At 44.2% G+C, this 16806-nt stretch overlaps 2 protein-coding genes across 2 annotated transcripts; both read right to left on the reverse strand.

The window, feature by feature from the left end:
• Window positions 1–1024: 1024 nt before the first annotated feature.
• On the reverse strand, window positions 1025–4725 carry LOC125713486 (adenosine receptor A1-like). Its single transcript, XM_048984662.1, has 3 exons — window positions 4617–4725; window positions 4094–4524; window positions 1025–3221 (listed from the first exon to the last, which is right to left on the reverse strand). The coding sequence occupies exons 2-3, from the start codon at window positions 4411–4413 to the stop codon at window positions 2513–2515; spliced, it is 1029 nt and encodes a 342-aa protein (XP_048840619.1). The 5' UTR covers window positions 4414–4524; window positions 4617–4725; the 3' UTR covers window positions 1025–2512.
• Window positions 4726–6119: 1394 nt separating this feature from the next.
• Window positions 6120–10834, reverse strand: LOC125713487 (transcription factor Spi-B). The gene is made up of 6 exons (XM_048984663.1): window positions 10691–10834; window positions 10419–10510; window positions 9543–9702; window positions 7954–8069; window positions 7388–7538; window positions 6120–7106 (listed from the first exon to the last, which is right to left on the reverse strand). Exons 2-6 carry the CDS (start codon window positions 10437–10439, stop codon window positions 6790–6792), a joined length of 765 nt encoding a protein of 254 aa, XP_048840620.1. The 5' UTR covers window positions 10440–10510; window positions 10691–10834; the 3' UTR covers window positions 6120–6789.
• Between the last annotated feature and the right edge of the window lie 5972 nt (window positions 10835–16806).

Raw genomic sequence — 16806 nt, forward strand, 5'->3', positions numbered from 1 at the left:
TGAAAAAGGGGGCGATATTTTATAATCCAAGCAGAATGGGATTTAGTGCATTCGGTATAAATACAAATGCAGGGTGAGTGACTTTGAAGATGGAGCACTTGTAAGGCAAACCAATGGGCAGCTTGCAGCCTGATACCGCGACGCTTATCGGCATTGATCTGGCAGCTTCTCTGAATGTGACCTAGTTCTCACCAGCAGCACCTCTCACGTCTTAGTTTGGAATTAGCTTGAGTGTCCTGTCTGGATCATCAGAGCATAAGGAGCGAAATTAACCAGAGAAAAACGAACCAAATAACTTAAAAACCATGTTACATGGTTAAAGCATTTTGGTCAGCTGACTGTGCCCAGCGAACATGACCCTGTCGCATTTCTGACTCAAGGAGAGTGCGCGAACCCAGATGCTTTAACATGAGGTGATGCATTGCCTGCAACGAGCAGCTGCGTGAGTGACGGAGCTCGTGAAGACGAGCCGCTTACCATGCGAGTGCTCTCAGGATGCACCAGTGGTGAAGTCAACCCTGAAATCCACGAGTGTGCAAACGCAATCAGTGTGGTGAAAGGACGAAACTCGCAGCTGCCTGCCCCTTTAACATTCCACGGTTAGGTGCTCTTTTGACAAGACATTTTACAGCAAATTTAACAGCATGTCTCCCTGTGTTTAACTAAGGGACACCTTACTGTGCATGGACAGTTCGCTCTTGTGCTGCGTGGGCAGTTGGTTGACTTAGAGGTGTGAAATAGAGGTGTCGAGAAACCTTCTGGAAATTGACTGTGGCTTTGATGTCATGCATGTGCTGAGGACAATGAATACTATTTCAAGCAATCTAAAGCGTGCGAAACTTCTTGTAAACTTAAAGAGGAAATTCGTATTTTGAGCACGCCAAGCTGGCTAGATTTTAGGAAGTGTCACTCTCAAATGTGGTGCCTTCATAAACTAGTATATTTTAAGAATATATATATATATATATATATATATATATATATATATATATGCTCTCATATTAACCCAGTGTTGTATTGAAATAAAATGAAATTTTAATTATGCATTATATTCACAAAAAATGTGTACTTTAATCTAACATGAAATGTTTAACATTTAATCTGACTCGAACGCTGGTCCCAGAGGTGTGAGGCAACAGTGCTAACCACTGCACCATATATACATCCATCCATCCATTTTCCAAACCGCTTATCCTACTGGGTCGCGGGGAGCACGAGGCAGGGAACAACCCAGGATGGGGGGCCAGCCCATCGCATGGCACACTCAAACACCATTGACTCACACATATACACCTACGGGCAATTTAGCAACTCCAATTAGCCTTAGCATGTTTTTTTTTGGACTGTGGGGGGAAGCCGGAGTACCCGGAGGAAACCCCACGACGACATGGGGAGAACATGCAAACTCTGCACACATGTGACCCAGGCGGAGACTCAAACCCGGGTCCCAGAGGTGTGAGGCAACAGTGCTAACCACTGCACCACCATGCCGCCCCCCCTATATATATATATATATATATATATATATAAGAAAAACAATATTAAAATATAATATGTTGAAGCAAAAATAATCTCTGGCACTTCAGTCTGTTCCAGATAGCTGACTGTTTGGTATGGTAGGGAATCCAGAAATGGTTTCTCCAGAGTGAGAATGGCACAAAATAAGGCGCTGAGATGGGGAATGAGCTGACTGTTCACTCTTAGGCATCTGAACCTATGCGCCGAATGAGAAAGCTGTGAGAGGGCTACTTTACAGACTTTTCATTGTTAGCAGTTCTGGGACGGGGATTTCACTACAGGAACTGAATTACCTCTAATAAAATGGGAAGTTGAATACATCTCTTGCCAAAAACCAGTCATATCCTGTTTTCCATTCAAAGGTAAAGAAACCCATTGAAAATGCAGGTGTGGAGGGTTTCACTTTCAGATGATCACCCAGTTCCTTTTCACTTGGAAAGCCATCTTTGATGTTGGTTATAGGCGCTTTCCCACCCCTGGAACCTTTTTCAGTCAAGAGGAACTTTTGTGGTGTTCATGCCGCAGGAGCTCGGCCCGATTGTAATTCCTCAGAGGCAGTTCCAGAACCTCTTTTAAGTCCCTGCTTTGGAGTATGTACTTTATGCTCGACCAAGAACTACCGGGGAGGAGCTTATAGTGATAAACTATGCTGATTCGTTGACTGCAAGCACCGGCACTTGGAAGTTAATGCATACCTATTTTGTTTGTTTATTCATATTTCTGCATCAGAAAATTTGATTGACAAATTTTTGATTGACAGCCACTTTTATATAAGACAGGTCTGCTGGCCAGATTTAATAATGATTTATAAACAAAATTGTCCATTGTTTTGGGATGGCTATGTAGTTTCTTATGAAATTATGAAATGATGTATGACCTATGAACTTTTTGTGTCTCCCATGCTAATTCAGCAGTTCCTGTTGTGCGGTGAGAAAGTTATACATAATAGTTCCTGGTTGAGGTGGCCCACTTCGGTGGAAAGCACCTAAATGACTCAATACGGGAGGGACTCCGCTGGTGGTTTGCCGACAGTCTTAAAATTGATACTAAGGTCACCTTGCAGGTGGATCTTCCTATTGTCCATGGAGATGGTGCTGTTCGGGTTGCTGCCATCGATCGCGTCGGCTGTGAGGTCGGTTTGGGAAATCTCCCCAGCCCGGCAGAAGGCAACCCTATTCCAGATCAGTAGGTAGGCCTTGCGGAGCTTTCGGATCTTGAACGCGTACACGATAGGGTTGACAGCGGAGTTGGCGTGAGACAGGAGGATCCCCGTGTGTATGAGCCAGGAGTAATGTTCATTAATACGGCCGAAGAGGGTCACGCAGTTCATGATGTGCAAGGGGAGCCAGCTGATGGCGAACAGAGCCAGAACGAGAGCCAGCGACTTGGCTAGCTTCTGCTCCTTCATGTAGAAGGTCTGGGACTCCTTCTGCCGCAGGTGCTTCTTAATGTTGTAGAAGACCAGCATGTACAGGATGATCATGAGAAGCAGGGGCATCAGAATCCACACGAAAAAGTTGAAGTACACCATGTACTGCATGGACATGACTGTCACAAATGTGCAGTTGATGGTGGAGTTGGCGGAGGGGAGCTCATCCCTTCTGTTCCATCCCAGGAGCGGAGTAAAGCCAATCAAACAAGCCAAGACCCAGGATGCGGTCACGGCGGCCCAAGTGCGTGACTGGGTAGCGAACGTCTTGTACCTGCAAAAGACAGATTTATTTGATTTATTTTACTCATGCCCGTGGGATTTTTAGGTGCTGGAATTTGAAATGTGTATGAATATGGCGTTTGGGGGAACACCTTTTGTGTGCAAGTGAAAATCTCGTTTTTATATATTATATGCAATGTCATTTTTCATCACACTGATAAAACCTTTATAGAAACGCGTGAAATTTCAGGTTAAAAAACAACAATTAATAATTAATAATCAATAATTAATACTTAGTAACTAATAATTAATAATGGATGACTAATAATGAATAATGATGATAATGATAATTGTTAGTGTTGGTAATAACAACAACAACTATAATAATAATCATAATAATCATAATAATCGTAATAATCATAATAATCATAATAATATGCTTTTATTCAACATTGGATATAAGATTCTTAAAATAACAGGGAATTGACTTAAATTTTTATTCAAACATCTTCAAACTGCTTATGCATTAAATAAAAGCAGAAAAAACTAACAAAAATGATCAGTTTTTCTACTGAGGCTCTAACTACCCATTTCTGCGTCCTTCCATTCAACACGAATGTGACACAGCAGTTCCTAAACTCAAATCAAATACAGTACATTCATTTTACACTGAATTTAGGCAGCATTCTCACACAATGTCTACGGTATATTTATTTCACTGACAGACTCCTGTTAAGCATATATTTCCATTTTTATGCAAAGTGGTGGAACGTTTTATTTTGAGAGAGCAGGGTCAGCCCATCTCTGGAAAAGAATAAGGGTTAAGGATCTTGCCCAAAACTGGCTATTGATGTAGATAATATATAGATCATACAGGTGGCCACAGAGATTTATTGGTACCAGGACCTGGAGGTCACTGCTCACCTGAAGGCGATCTGCACACGCAGGTAACGGTCCACGGCAATAGCCAGCAAGGCCAGGACGGAGCTCTGGGTCAGTACCAGCACCAAGCAGGAGATGAACAGACATCCATCAAAGGAGATTTGTAGACCGTCATCCAGCACCAAGGCCATGGGGATGGCAACGGCACCGACCAGGAAATCAGCCAACGCCAAGGACACCACAAAGCAGAAGGTGGGCTGCTGAAGCGAGCAGGTCAGCTTCACGCCCCAGATCACCAGCACGTTGCCCACGCAGCACAGAACCGCCACCAGCAGCTCCAGCGTGGTGTAGAGCACCTCCATTCTGGGCTAGAGGCGCAGGAGCTCGTACACAGCTGAGAAGGAAGTGGCCCAGGCCAAGCTTGTCTCTGCTGGGCAAAAGGTGACGAGAGTTTGTTTCCTCAGTGCAGCAGCCTTTTGCAAGGGGAAGAAGAAGAAATGTCCTGAATCAGCAGCTTCTGCAGAGAGACGCTGTTCCCTGCACCATCTTTCGCATGTGTGCCTACCGTATGCAGCTTGGCCAGTTGTTTCTTATGTGGGCTGGAGATAACCATCTCTACACGGTGGGGGTGCAGGGGGCGAGGGGTGAAAAACATCCGTGGTAGTGGGACTACGACAAAGCCCTCACACGGTGCAGTGAGAAAGTACTTGCTCCGTGACACTTAACACTTAATTGTTTCAGATCTCCAAAAAAATTTCGGATAATACACAGGACAACCTAAGGAAATGTTACACAGTTTTTAAATGATTGTTTCATTCACTGAAGGAAAAACATTCACCCATATCACCCATGTGACAAAGTACTAGTCACTCAATTAACCAATGACCCAAGTATAAATGACAATGGGTTAAACTACACTATGCACCCTAGCCTGATTCCTGTCAGCCCTATTGAATCCTATTGTTCCCCACCCCCAAATACCTGTCCCCTCCCCTGTGACTGTAGCATAAGAATTTCACTGTTCCTCTGAACGCGCATGAAAGTACGAAATTTGCTCTAAATACTGGGGTGAAATGAAAACATCACGATTCCTGAAATGAGGACTGGCCTGTTGAGAGGAGCCCTGCAGCTGACGCTCATATGCGTCCCACCGGATCCTGCCGTGCGCCGTCGCATTTTGCATGTCCTGCGAATCATTAGCCTGCAGGGTGGGGCTGCATTTAGCATGCAGTGCAGGCTCAGTGCATTTGTGAGCGTGGCTGCAAGATCAGTGTCTGAGTGAACTGTATAGGGCCTTCCTCACAAAGATGGGACATGTAACATTAGGATATATATATATATATATATATATATATATATATATATATATATATATATATATATAAAACAGGACTTTATAGTGAAGTTTGTCCTACAAAATCACTTAAGTCCTCTGGAGCTTCACTAGTCCTCTGGGCTGATGATTAATTTACACAACCTGTGAAGGGCAAAGTATAAAAGTGTGCAACAGATCTTGAATAAATCATAAGTGTCTCTGTCATGGCTATTTGTTATTCAGTTTACAGAATGCACTTTTCATCAGGTATTGTCGCTCGCAAATGGTGGAAAACCCTTTGCCTCTCTGCCCTGGAGTCATAATTTTGAACCCAAAATCTATATACTGCACATTCTAGTTCAGTCACCATCATTGCCCATTTGTACAGCTGTATATTTTAAACGGACTTATCTCCATGTCATGTCTAAATGTCTTACATATTTATATTCTGTTTCTTGCACATGAACACCTGATAGGAACTTCTTGTAGAATGTGACCTCATGCATCAGAAAGCAGAAGGTGACAATACAGATACCATGACTGACCGGAACTGGATATTCTAACCTAAGATGGGTACTAATGGTACAATTCGAGAACTGGAACTGCATGAAGAAGGAACCCATAGGGCAATCAGTTGAGTCTACAGGCCATCTTAGTGCTATCAGCTTCCATCCAAGCAACCGTCCATCATCCAAAACCCAGTTTTTATTTACATGTCTGCATCTTGTTAATCATTTTGGTACCACTTTACTTGAGGGGGCACGAGTAACTAAGTACAAATCATGAAGCAATGCAGTCACTACATGGAACACACGACTGATTAATGATAAATGAACGTGGGGTCAGCACGTATTTAATGGTTTCTGGTTAATTAAAACATTAAGTAAGAGTGTACTACTGCATTATTTTGCCCTCTCGATTAAAGCTTTATAGGTTTTGTATGATGTTCGAAGAAACCGAGTGATGTAGTTAAATTATCACAAGAAATAAAGGGAACCGTGTTTTTCTTATAAAAATGTATTAAAAATATTCCCAGGAAACAGTGGGATATCAACAAACATCGGCATACTGTGTGAAAACAAGACAAAGGAATATTATACAAGCTGTACATTTTCTTCACCTGAAATGCAATACTTTCGACATAAACAAAAGGTCTACTTATAAAGTAGTTCTGAACTGACAATCCTGAGATTTATAGATATTCTCGAAGGCACCTCGCATCCCTCTCTGTCCGTCTGCTGGGCCAGAGGTTGATTTATGAATCTGTGCATCAGGGCAACCCCTGTTCATTCTAGGATTGAAACTTTTTTGCTTCTGACTGGCGCTCTGCAAGGGTGCCGCGTCTAACGGCCTCACAGACTTACTGACACACAAATACAGTATTTGCGGCATACTATTTTCGAGTTGTGATTCCTGATCTGCGCTAAGCCACCACGGCCTTATTCCCGTCCATGCGGAGTCCCCTGAGGGTGTCCTCGGTGAACTTGTAGGTGAGCTTCCTCTTGACCTTGCAGATCTCCCCGGTACGGGAGTAGTTGCGGAGTGCACGCGCCATCTTCTGGTAGGTCATGGTCTTGCGGTTGCCCTTGCGCCGGCCCCACATCTCGGCCAGACGCTCCTTGTTCTGGGAGGAGAACTGGAAGGTTCCGTTGCCCGACTGGACCCACCAGATGCAACTGCGCATCTCTGGGTTCTGCAGCATCTCGTAGAGAAACTGGAAGAGACGTTCTTTCTTCCGACCTGCCGGGAAAAGGAGCCAGACTTAAGAATGAGGGGCACCTGAGACGGGAAGAGGGGCGTTCAGCGGCAGTGTTCACCACCGTTCAAACCGTGTGTTTGTGTGCCCCCTAGTGGTCACAAGCAGTCAGTACACTAAATATTGAATAAATGTTTTCCTTATTTAGGAAAACCTGAAGCAGCATGTTTTGCTAACCAGCTAGCTAGCTACGACCTTCAGACACACAGGAGCATGAAGCCAAATCACTCAATTTGCATTTACTGTAGCTGGCCGCCAGACGTACCTGTGATGGACGTAAGCGGGGGAGCATTGCAGGTCTTCTTCCCTCGTCTCTCCACATGGGGCGACGGGGGGTAGTCGTGGCAACCAGAGCTGGTGGACTGGGAGTCGGAGTCGCTGCCAGGATTGGCATCATAGATGAATTGGCACTGGCCCTGCGGGTCATCAATGCCGAGGACTGTTAAGCTTTGGTAAGAATCTCATTTTCCGGCCGAAATAAAACCCGTGCTGCGTTTTCGGGATTCTCACCTGGTTTAACTTTTTGAACATTGAACAGTAGCTTCTGGAAAGTTTTATAAATTTGGGTTTTAGTTTAAGGGGTGATGTGTGGCTGAGTGAGTTAAGATGCGCTGATTATAATGGGAAAGGTCCCAGTGTTGACAGACTGATTTCACCATTGGACCCTTGATATTGCTCTCGTACCTCAAAAAATCCTGCCTGAGCCTGCTTTCTCAAGAAATGTATGTCGATTTGGATAAAAGCTTCTACTGGATAAGCGAAATAGCAATATCATCTGAGTTGCAATGAGAAGCAGGTTCAGGTAAATAATTCAGTGATGGAAAGGCTTACCGGCTGAGAAGCAGAGGCTCGAATCCAGTGAGCGGACGCATCCCAGGCATCACTCTTATCAGGAACTGGGGTATGATAGTGCCACTCGTAGGCAAAGCGCCCCGACCAGCTGTTCTCTGCATACATGGCAAAGTGTTACAGCGTCAGCAGTGAGACCTGTGAGGTTATCACCTACTGCATTATAGGTATTGTTTGCAATCCCCTGGTTATATTCATAGGCCTTTGAAAAAATAATGGATTTCTTCAGGTTAATATATACAGTGCTCATATACAGTGGTCATGCACAGGGGTCATATATAGTGCTCGTATACAGTGCTCATATACAGTGGTCATACACAGGAGTGATATACAGTGCTCGTATACAGTGGTCATATACAGGGGTCATATACAGTGCTCGTATACAGTGCTCACAGAAAGTCTTGAGAGTTGCTTAATTCTTTAAAACTGTTACAAATTTATTGGTTTCATAACAAAAGTGCATTAACGAGCAATATGTAACACATAGTAACAGTCAATGGATTGGACAGGCCAAGCTGCCTAGAAAGGAGAGCGATAGTGTCGTATCACATGACCTGGCCACCTGACCTAAACACAGCAGGTACCGTTTTGGAGGAGTTTGACCAGAAAGTGAAGGAAAAATGGCCAATGAGAGCTCAGCATATAAATGGGACCTCCTTCAGTACAGCTGGAAAGGCGTCCCAGAAGGCCACCTCATGGAACTGGCGTGGAGGAGGCAGTGGGGGGTCAGCGATTGGGGTTAAGGGCCTCGCTCAAGAGCCCAATGGTGGGATCACTCTGCCAACCTTCTGTCCTAACCTAGAGCTGCCCCCCTCCAAAAAAAAATGTTTAATGGTTGTTTGGTCAGTGCATAGCTCCATTTATGTTACTTTATAGTTTTGATGTCTTTATAATTATTTTTTTTACTGTAGATAATGGTACTAATAAACCTTTCATTCACTTCTGTTCTTGCCGTTTTGCTTTTAACTGTAGTCATTGGCTTCCAAAGAGATACTAAATACAAATGTTTGGTGTTTTATATTATTGCAATGGTGTTGTTGATTAAAATTAACGCTCGCCAATTAACTTTTTAACAAAGAACACCTCTTTTTGAAGTATAACTTGGGTTTCAATATATTGCTACTTGAAATGAAAGTTTTAGTTAAACCTACGACCTACTGATTGTTTTCTTTTTATAAAAATGTTTGTAGACAAATGAATAAAGTAATGATTTTTGTTATAAAACCAACAAATTTGTCATTTTTGCTGCACTGACCAAGCATCCGAAGACTTCCTGTGAGCACTGTATGCTGGATGGGGCAATGATGTCACACTTTCTGGGTTGAGGGTTCGATGTCCATAGGCTATATGTGTGTGTGCTTTCTTCCTGGATCCCCGAATCATGCAGTTAGATTACTTATTGTCTCTAAATTGTCCTCAATGTCTGACTGCATCCCCTGCCTTGTGCCCCACGCTTCCTTCAGCTGCACCATAACTTAATGCGAAGGCTTCCAAAATGGCCAACACATCCCAAAGCAGGACGATGATTGGTGTGGGACCACGGCCTCCCAACACGGTCGTGTTTCCCTCACCTACAATGCTGGACTCCTCTTTATCTCCACACTGGACACTGGCGCCTTGCTGAACCTCCGCTGAGTGCTCCTGGAGGTACTCTTCAATGACGTCCAGGTCCACCTCGGCCTGGGGGGGGTCCCCCCAGGTCCGGGAACCAAAGTCCTGGAGGTACCGCACCTGGAACAAACATGGCAACCCATCAGAGGCCTACGTTTCTGCGCATCGTCGTGTGGTGGTACTACCTGACCACCACATTTATGTAGGATGGGATTATGTTTCCATTTGACAATAAAATTTAAATATTCACGAGTAACACATAAAGCAAGACTCCAGTGAGGACAGGTGCCTCTATGTAAATATAGCTTTTCCTAGAGCTTGTTTAGAGAGTAAACCATGAGATTTTCATACAGGCATTTGCATCGTGTTACGGTTTGCGTAACATAGCTATCTGTCCTTATTTGACCATGCTTTGCATGATGGACCCAGTTCATAAAGCTATGCATTAGCCTCTAGTTGTCCTGGGCATGTTTTTCACACGTGAGCTGAAATATGAACCTTTTAAAAGCAACTCAAAGAGACCAAAGACTTGTCAGGCTGCCCCCAATAACTGTTGAGGATCTTGTTAGTTTAAAAGGACAAAGTGTCTTGACTAAGAAGGTATACATATATCCTTATATTAGCAAGGTTAGGATCTGGCCCACGGCAAACATTGTCCATACTGCTCTGCAAATAGAAGATGCAGAGAAGTTCTTTAAATAGATCTGATCCGGTCTCAGAAGTGGAGGGTGCGAAAAATGTGTGAAGAGAGTGTTTATCTGAATGTGCGCGGTGTGAGACCACAGCAGGCATCTGGGCTGCTGCGCCGAGCTCAGGACACTGGCGAAGGCACTCACTGTCTCCAGTGTTGCCAGCATGGCGAGGAACTCGATTTGGAGGAGGTCAGAAGGCGAAGGTGCAGTCTCAGCGACGGGAACGGGGAAGACACCTGCAAGACGAAGCCATTCACTGACACGCCGGAACTGCGCTAAGAACACAAGCGGAAAGGAGCGGGAAGCACGTCTGGGCCCAAGGAGCAGGCATGAGCAGCTTAGGGCACCAGTGTGCTGACTGGTCACGACAAAAGACACATAGTTAGATTAGAGATAATGGAGGAGAGACACCATACCTCAGGCTCCTGTGAGGGCCCAGATTAGACCCCAGAGATCCAGGTACGAGGACAGAGGTTCAGAGAGAGGCGGATTCACTGCAGGATTCTGATGGCCACGGTCAGACAAGACACGTACTAATCCACGGCAGGAAGCTCACTTCACACTCTGTTGGTGCTGTCAAGTCCTGCCTTTTATACTCTCCCTACTCCACCCCCCCCCAACCCCGCCGCCCCAAACACACACCCCTTTCCCCCCACCTGTATTCCCCACAGGCCATTGCCAACCCCTTATCACGTTTATGCAAAGTCTCTCTTCGGGGTCAGATTAATAAGGCGGCTTATCGCGGTTCGTGCTACGGCCTCTGGGGTTTGTTTGCTATGGTTTCTATTGTTCTAGAGTGTAACACAGACACTTATTCATTCCACACCCAGAAAGAGCTACGTTATTATTATTATTATTATTTTATTGTGGACATGCTTCTTGTAATATGATGCAATGCTAGAGGCCGTGTCAGAGAGAATGGGGGAATTCCAGCTGATGATAGAGCTAAAACCTGGTACTAAGAGACTATTTCTGTGTAAGGGTGTCAGCGTTATGGTAGGGGGGATGTTGGAGGGTGCAGAAATGATGCTTCCTGGTACAGCCACTGAGCCCAGTGCTGGGAAACCACTAGAAGTTTTATGATGACACGTTTATTCTGACGAACGGTCGGTTCTGTGTACGACGGTACGATTCTGCGCATTATGAAGCCATAAAGATTAATACGTACGAGAATGTAAACTGATGGGACATCAGCGCAGTAAATTTCATCATGTCACTTACTGTAGTGTCGTCTTTTTATAGCAACATAAAAAAAGTATTTGTCCATAAGAGTGGGAAAAATGTTCACAGAGCAGGTTGAGGTAAACTAGACTACATTACATGAGCATGTATTTATACATGTGAATTTCCACATTTTTTCTATTATTATTATTATATACAATTAATTTAAATGTCTATGGACTATGATAAATGATGAAACATATAAGGAACAAATTTCCGAATTTGTAAATTGACTTTTGGGTGAACAAAGAATTGTGAGTTTTATCACAAATTGCTGTCGCCATCTCATTGCACAAAGAACAAATAGTCCAACAAGTGTGGACAGTCAGCATGCAGGAGGGTTGGGGGTGTGTTTTAATTATTTAATTTAAACAGTAAGCAGCCTGCCCCTCCCAGTAATATATAAGAAAAGCAATCACGACTCCACCACCAAAACAATTTGGTGCAATTAAATAAAGAAATAAACTAAAAAGCAGACACTTCCATACAAAAATATTTCATGTTCTTATTCACCAAACTTAGTAAGCAAAATTGACAAATACAACACAGGCTAAAAATACACTCAGTGACTAAAAAAGTTGAGCACCCAGACGGAGTGATGGAGACGAAATGAATCTGCATGTGGTGAAAGGTCATGTGACTGAATCACAATGATTGTAATACCAGATCAAAAGGACAGCGGAGTTGGCAGTATGGGCACACTGCTGGTGCCCCGTCAGTAAGGTGTGGCACCCCCCCCGGAGGCCCTCCAGTGTGTGATAGATGTGTTAATATAGTGCGGGAAGGGAGTCCTACGGTGGTTGTATCCTCTCCTGCGGAAAAGTGGCCCACAGCTGTTGTAACTGGCCCTCGAGACCCAGCAGATTGGCACTGGGTCTGAGCTGACGTCCGAGCTGATCCCACACATGTTCAATTGGGGAAAGATTGGGGGACCTCAACATGACTCAGGCAGTCCTTAGCCACACTTTCCGTGTGTGAATGGGCATTGTCTTGTTGAAATACTGCACCAGGGTGCTATCTCACTACCAGAGATGACCTGAAATCATACCCTATGGCTCCCATACCAGGAAGTCATACCCTATGGCTCCCACACCATGATGTCATACCCTATGGCTCCCACACCATGATGTCATACCCTATGGCTCCCACACCATGATGTCATACCCTATGGCTCCCACACCATGATGTCATACCCTATGGCTCCCACACCATGATGTCATACCCTATGGTTCCCACACCATGATGTCATACCCTATGGCTCCTCATACTATGATAACAGGAGTAACACCGGTGTGTCTCTCCACAACACTGGCAGGATTGATCCTATCCCCTCTCTGCCAGCATATGCTACACGACGGTCATCCACGGCAATGCAGAACTGAGATTCATCGCTGAACGTGGTACAACACCGCTCGTCATCAGTCCACCACTCCAAACGCCTCTGTCTCTGCGCTGGTGTTGACGGCAGCCTACGCATGGCACAGTGAACCTGTAGTCCGGCTGATGCCAGTCATCGAGACACGGTGCAGCATGACATAGGGTGCTGTAGAGAGTCCATTACCTGTGTTCGGATGGCAGGCGCAGATGTCATGGGGTTCTGTAATGCTTGGCGCACAATGCGACGATCCTCCTTTGGTGTGGTCTGTCTTGGGCGACCGGAACCTTCAGAATGCGCAATCTGCATGCCCCACATGCCGGGCAATTGCACGATACGTCCATCCGGCCTCATGCACAATGCGACCCCTATCCAACTACATGCTAATGCTGTCTAATGCGCCTATGAGGCATCCTCTGTGTCTGGTGGCTAAACCTACCAGCTGCTTGCAAATCCAAATTACATCCAGTTTGGACCATTACTTCTGGGTGCTTCACGTTCTTTTTGTCACTGAGTGTAATGAGCATGGATTTACAATAATCACAGTCTGCACTGTCGTCTGCACTACAGTACATCACCCACTGGCAGGAGGTGCCATGCCTTGCATGTAGCACAGCATTAAATCAAAAATGCACCCTGATTTAGTGTAGCCCTGGGTAACTTTTAACCTTAGTTATGTACATTATTGTAATACAAACCATCTCAATAACAAACAGGATATTCCACATGGGACTAGAGGTTGTAAATACTCTACCTGACGTCTTAGTGCATAATTTAAGGCTGTAGCGATGCTGGGATTATCTTGACAGCATTATGACAGAATCACTGTGTTCAGAGGGTCGTTCAATAGTCATAATAAATTGTACCTGAATTTAATTGTCAAATGCATTGATAAGAAACATTCACGATATTCAGCGATAAGATGCATGCAGTTCTGGACGTGCTTGCATGTGAACTGCACACCTGAAGTTACTGCAGGCATGTTCATCTTTACGGGACCACTTATGAGAATGGTTAAGGGTGGGAGGTCAAAGTCTTGGCATAGGATCAAGAGATGATGACATCCTGATAGGTTGCCATGTTTGTTTATGATTCATAAATGTGACAGGGAGGGTTTCAGGGGCTGATTCTGTTGACAGTGTTAAAGAGCAACTTCATTTTGTGGGTTTTGTTCCTTCACGCTGTTTCGCTCCCATGTGTTCGCTCTGGAAAGGAGCTCCGGTCCCCTCGACCCCATATACAATAGTTAGTTTGGGGTCTCCCCACTAAGAAGTAGTCGGAAGAGCGTAGCTAGCTAGCTGGCTAGCAGAATATGCTGCGTCAACATCGCCTAAATAAGGAGGGTGATCATACAGAATTTCATGCATTGATCGTTTGCGGCCAAGTGGGGCCCCAAATCTTTGGGGCCCCACGCAAATGCATGGTTTGACTGGTGATTGCTGCCTGTTGGACTCAGGGGCCATTAGACGTATACAATCACAGTAAACAGCGTACGACAGCTTTGAGTTACAAATAAAAAACGTTCCCACTGGGGTCAAATTAAGCCAACTAACCAACAGTGCTGGAGAACGAGCTGTGTGAAATCACAATACCTGTGCAAACCCTGCGCAGGTGTTCCAGATAACAGCACACGTTCGCTTTATCGGCAGTAAAAAGCCCACAGAGGAATGCATAAAGGCCAGTTGTTAGACTTCAAAGACAAAGTGGTGGCCGCAAGCACTCACTGTTGGGGAGAGGGGGATGTTTACCTCTGTCATGAGCTGAGAAGTTTTCTGGCATAACTGCCGGAGGCCGTGCTGGTCATGTGACTCTGCTTGTGTTTCATGGGCACATACACGCTTGTTTACTGTACATACAAAGTGGGCGACAGCTCTGCACAATGACCCATGACGCTTTGCAGAATCACCTTCGCCTCATAGTCCCTTTGCTTGGGTTGCAATGTAATGTGTCAGCCCTCCATCTAAATTATGGTCTATTTGCCATTTGCACGCAAGCAGGTATATTGGAATGCTTTAATTTTCACATATCTCATCTTGCTCTCCATTTTTAAGACACACAAGCACAGAGAGGTGAGAGCGAAGCTTGCAGTCTGAGCACAGGACCAGCGGTCCATCCAATATGCCTGCAGCAGTTTGGAGGGGGTTAAATACCCTTGCTCAAGAACTCAGCAGAGATGTGACTATTCTGCTGAGGACATGATTCAAACTGGTGACTTTCCGACCACAGGCACAGAGGCCTGACCCCTCAGCAATTACTTTATTATCACTCCTCAGTGGCCACCTGAATTAAATCTGCTGCAGGCACCTACAAAGACAGCTATCTGAAAAGGGGGCCTTACCCCAAACTCATTACAGATCATGGGATGACAGAAGCCTGGAGCTTGTGAAACTTAAGGGGCATTTATGATGGCACCATTAGCAGCCTTGGCATGGTCGTATATGACTGTGCTGTTAGGAGTCGTGGCAGCTGGGCCAATATTTCAGAGCGATCACAGCTGATAAGAAAGGCCATCTGGACGGCGTCGGTGTACGCTACCCCGCAGTGCAACTCTCGATCAATCCTATTTGTTTGTTCAGAAATACCCTTTCAACCCTTATGTAAAATGGTTTGGGATGCACAACAGCCATCAGCAGGAGGCTGCCCAAAACAAGACGCAACAATGGAGTATATTAGGCCCAAGTGAACTTGCCACTCATTTTCCTCTCCTGTCAGCCTGGCTGTGAAAATCCATCTTTTGACACCCTGTAGAAAATATCTCCATGAAAATGAACCAAATGCTTCCTTACTTGTCTCTCCATTTTGTTTTGGTTTATTTTCTCTGTTTTTTGCTTTGTTTTATTTCTGTTTTTTTTTTGCTTTGTTTTGTCTCTGTGTTTTCTTTTCTTTTGTTTCATTCCTGATTCATTTTTGTTTTGGCTTTGTTTTTGGTCTTTTTTATTTCTTTTGTTTCTGTTTTTTGTTTATCTCATTTGATTTGTTTTAGTTTGTTTCAATTTTTTGTTCAGTTTTTTTTTCATTTGCTTTGTGTTTTCATTTGCTTTGTTCTTTTTCATTTGTTTAGTTTTTACTTTGTTTTTCTTTTCTATTTTTTATTTAGTCTGTTTTGTTTAATTTTTGTTTGTTTTATTTCATTTTTACTTTGGCCTCATGTACACTAATGTGTACTGCATGGGGATAAAATAAAACATTCTGAAATACAGAACTAACAGTACTGATGCATTACATACATTCTGAACAGCTTCCCCCATGTACATCAGCCGGACATGCTGAGCGGGATTGATCTTTGAGGACTTCCAACCAGGCAGGACACATAGTCTCCCACCCATATCAATTATCTGATACGACTGATTTAGTTTCAAATGCAGAGGCCACAAATGCCTCCCGCTTAGCTAACAGTTTCAGAGAAATATTAAAAATGTCTGTCCAAATTGCCCATGGTTAAGTTCCTGTCTTTGTCATGGCTAAACGGAAAGGTGAACTTTTATATTCAGAAGCCGTTGTTGTGGTTTCTCAGGGCTTACAGCCAATAACAACAAGGCTTCAAGGCAAACTGCAAAACTGCGTCTTCGTAATTGTAGGATCATTAGAGTGTTTGCGTAAAAGAAATGGGCTGGTAAACAAAACATCCATTATATATATATATGTATAAATATGGCATTATATAAGTTTTCGTTATCGTGTTTAGCCTGGAGGTAGGGTGACTCTTTTTTCAAAGATAAGACTGCTTTATTTGCATATAGTTACGTTACATTCACAAACAAGCTACTGTTAAGTGAAACGCTATTCATTATTCCGCACATGACAAAGTCCTGATTATCTGGCTTAAATAACTTATTACAGTGTCTGTGAATCCTTCGCCGTTGTTAGCTTTTCCCGTAGTGAGCCCCCCTGGAACAGACCGGATAAACTTGTTTGGAAAAACCCTTCAGCAAAGAC

This window comes from Brienomyrus brachyistius, chromosome 18, assembly GCF_023856365.1.
Source record: "Brienomyrus brachyistius isolate T26 chromosome 18, BBRACH_0.4, whole genome shotgun sequence".
Classification (NCBI taxonomy): domain Eukaryota; kingdom Metazoa; phylum Chordata; class Actinopteri; order Osteoglossiformes; family Mormyridae; genus Brienomyrus; species Brienomyrus brachyistius.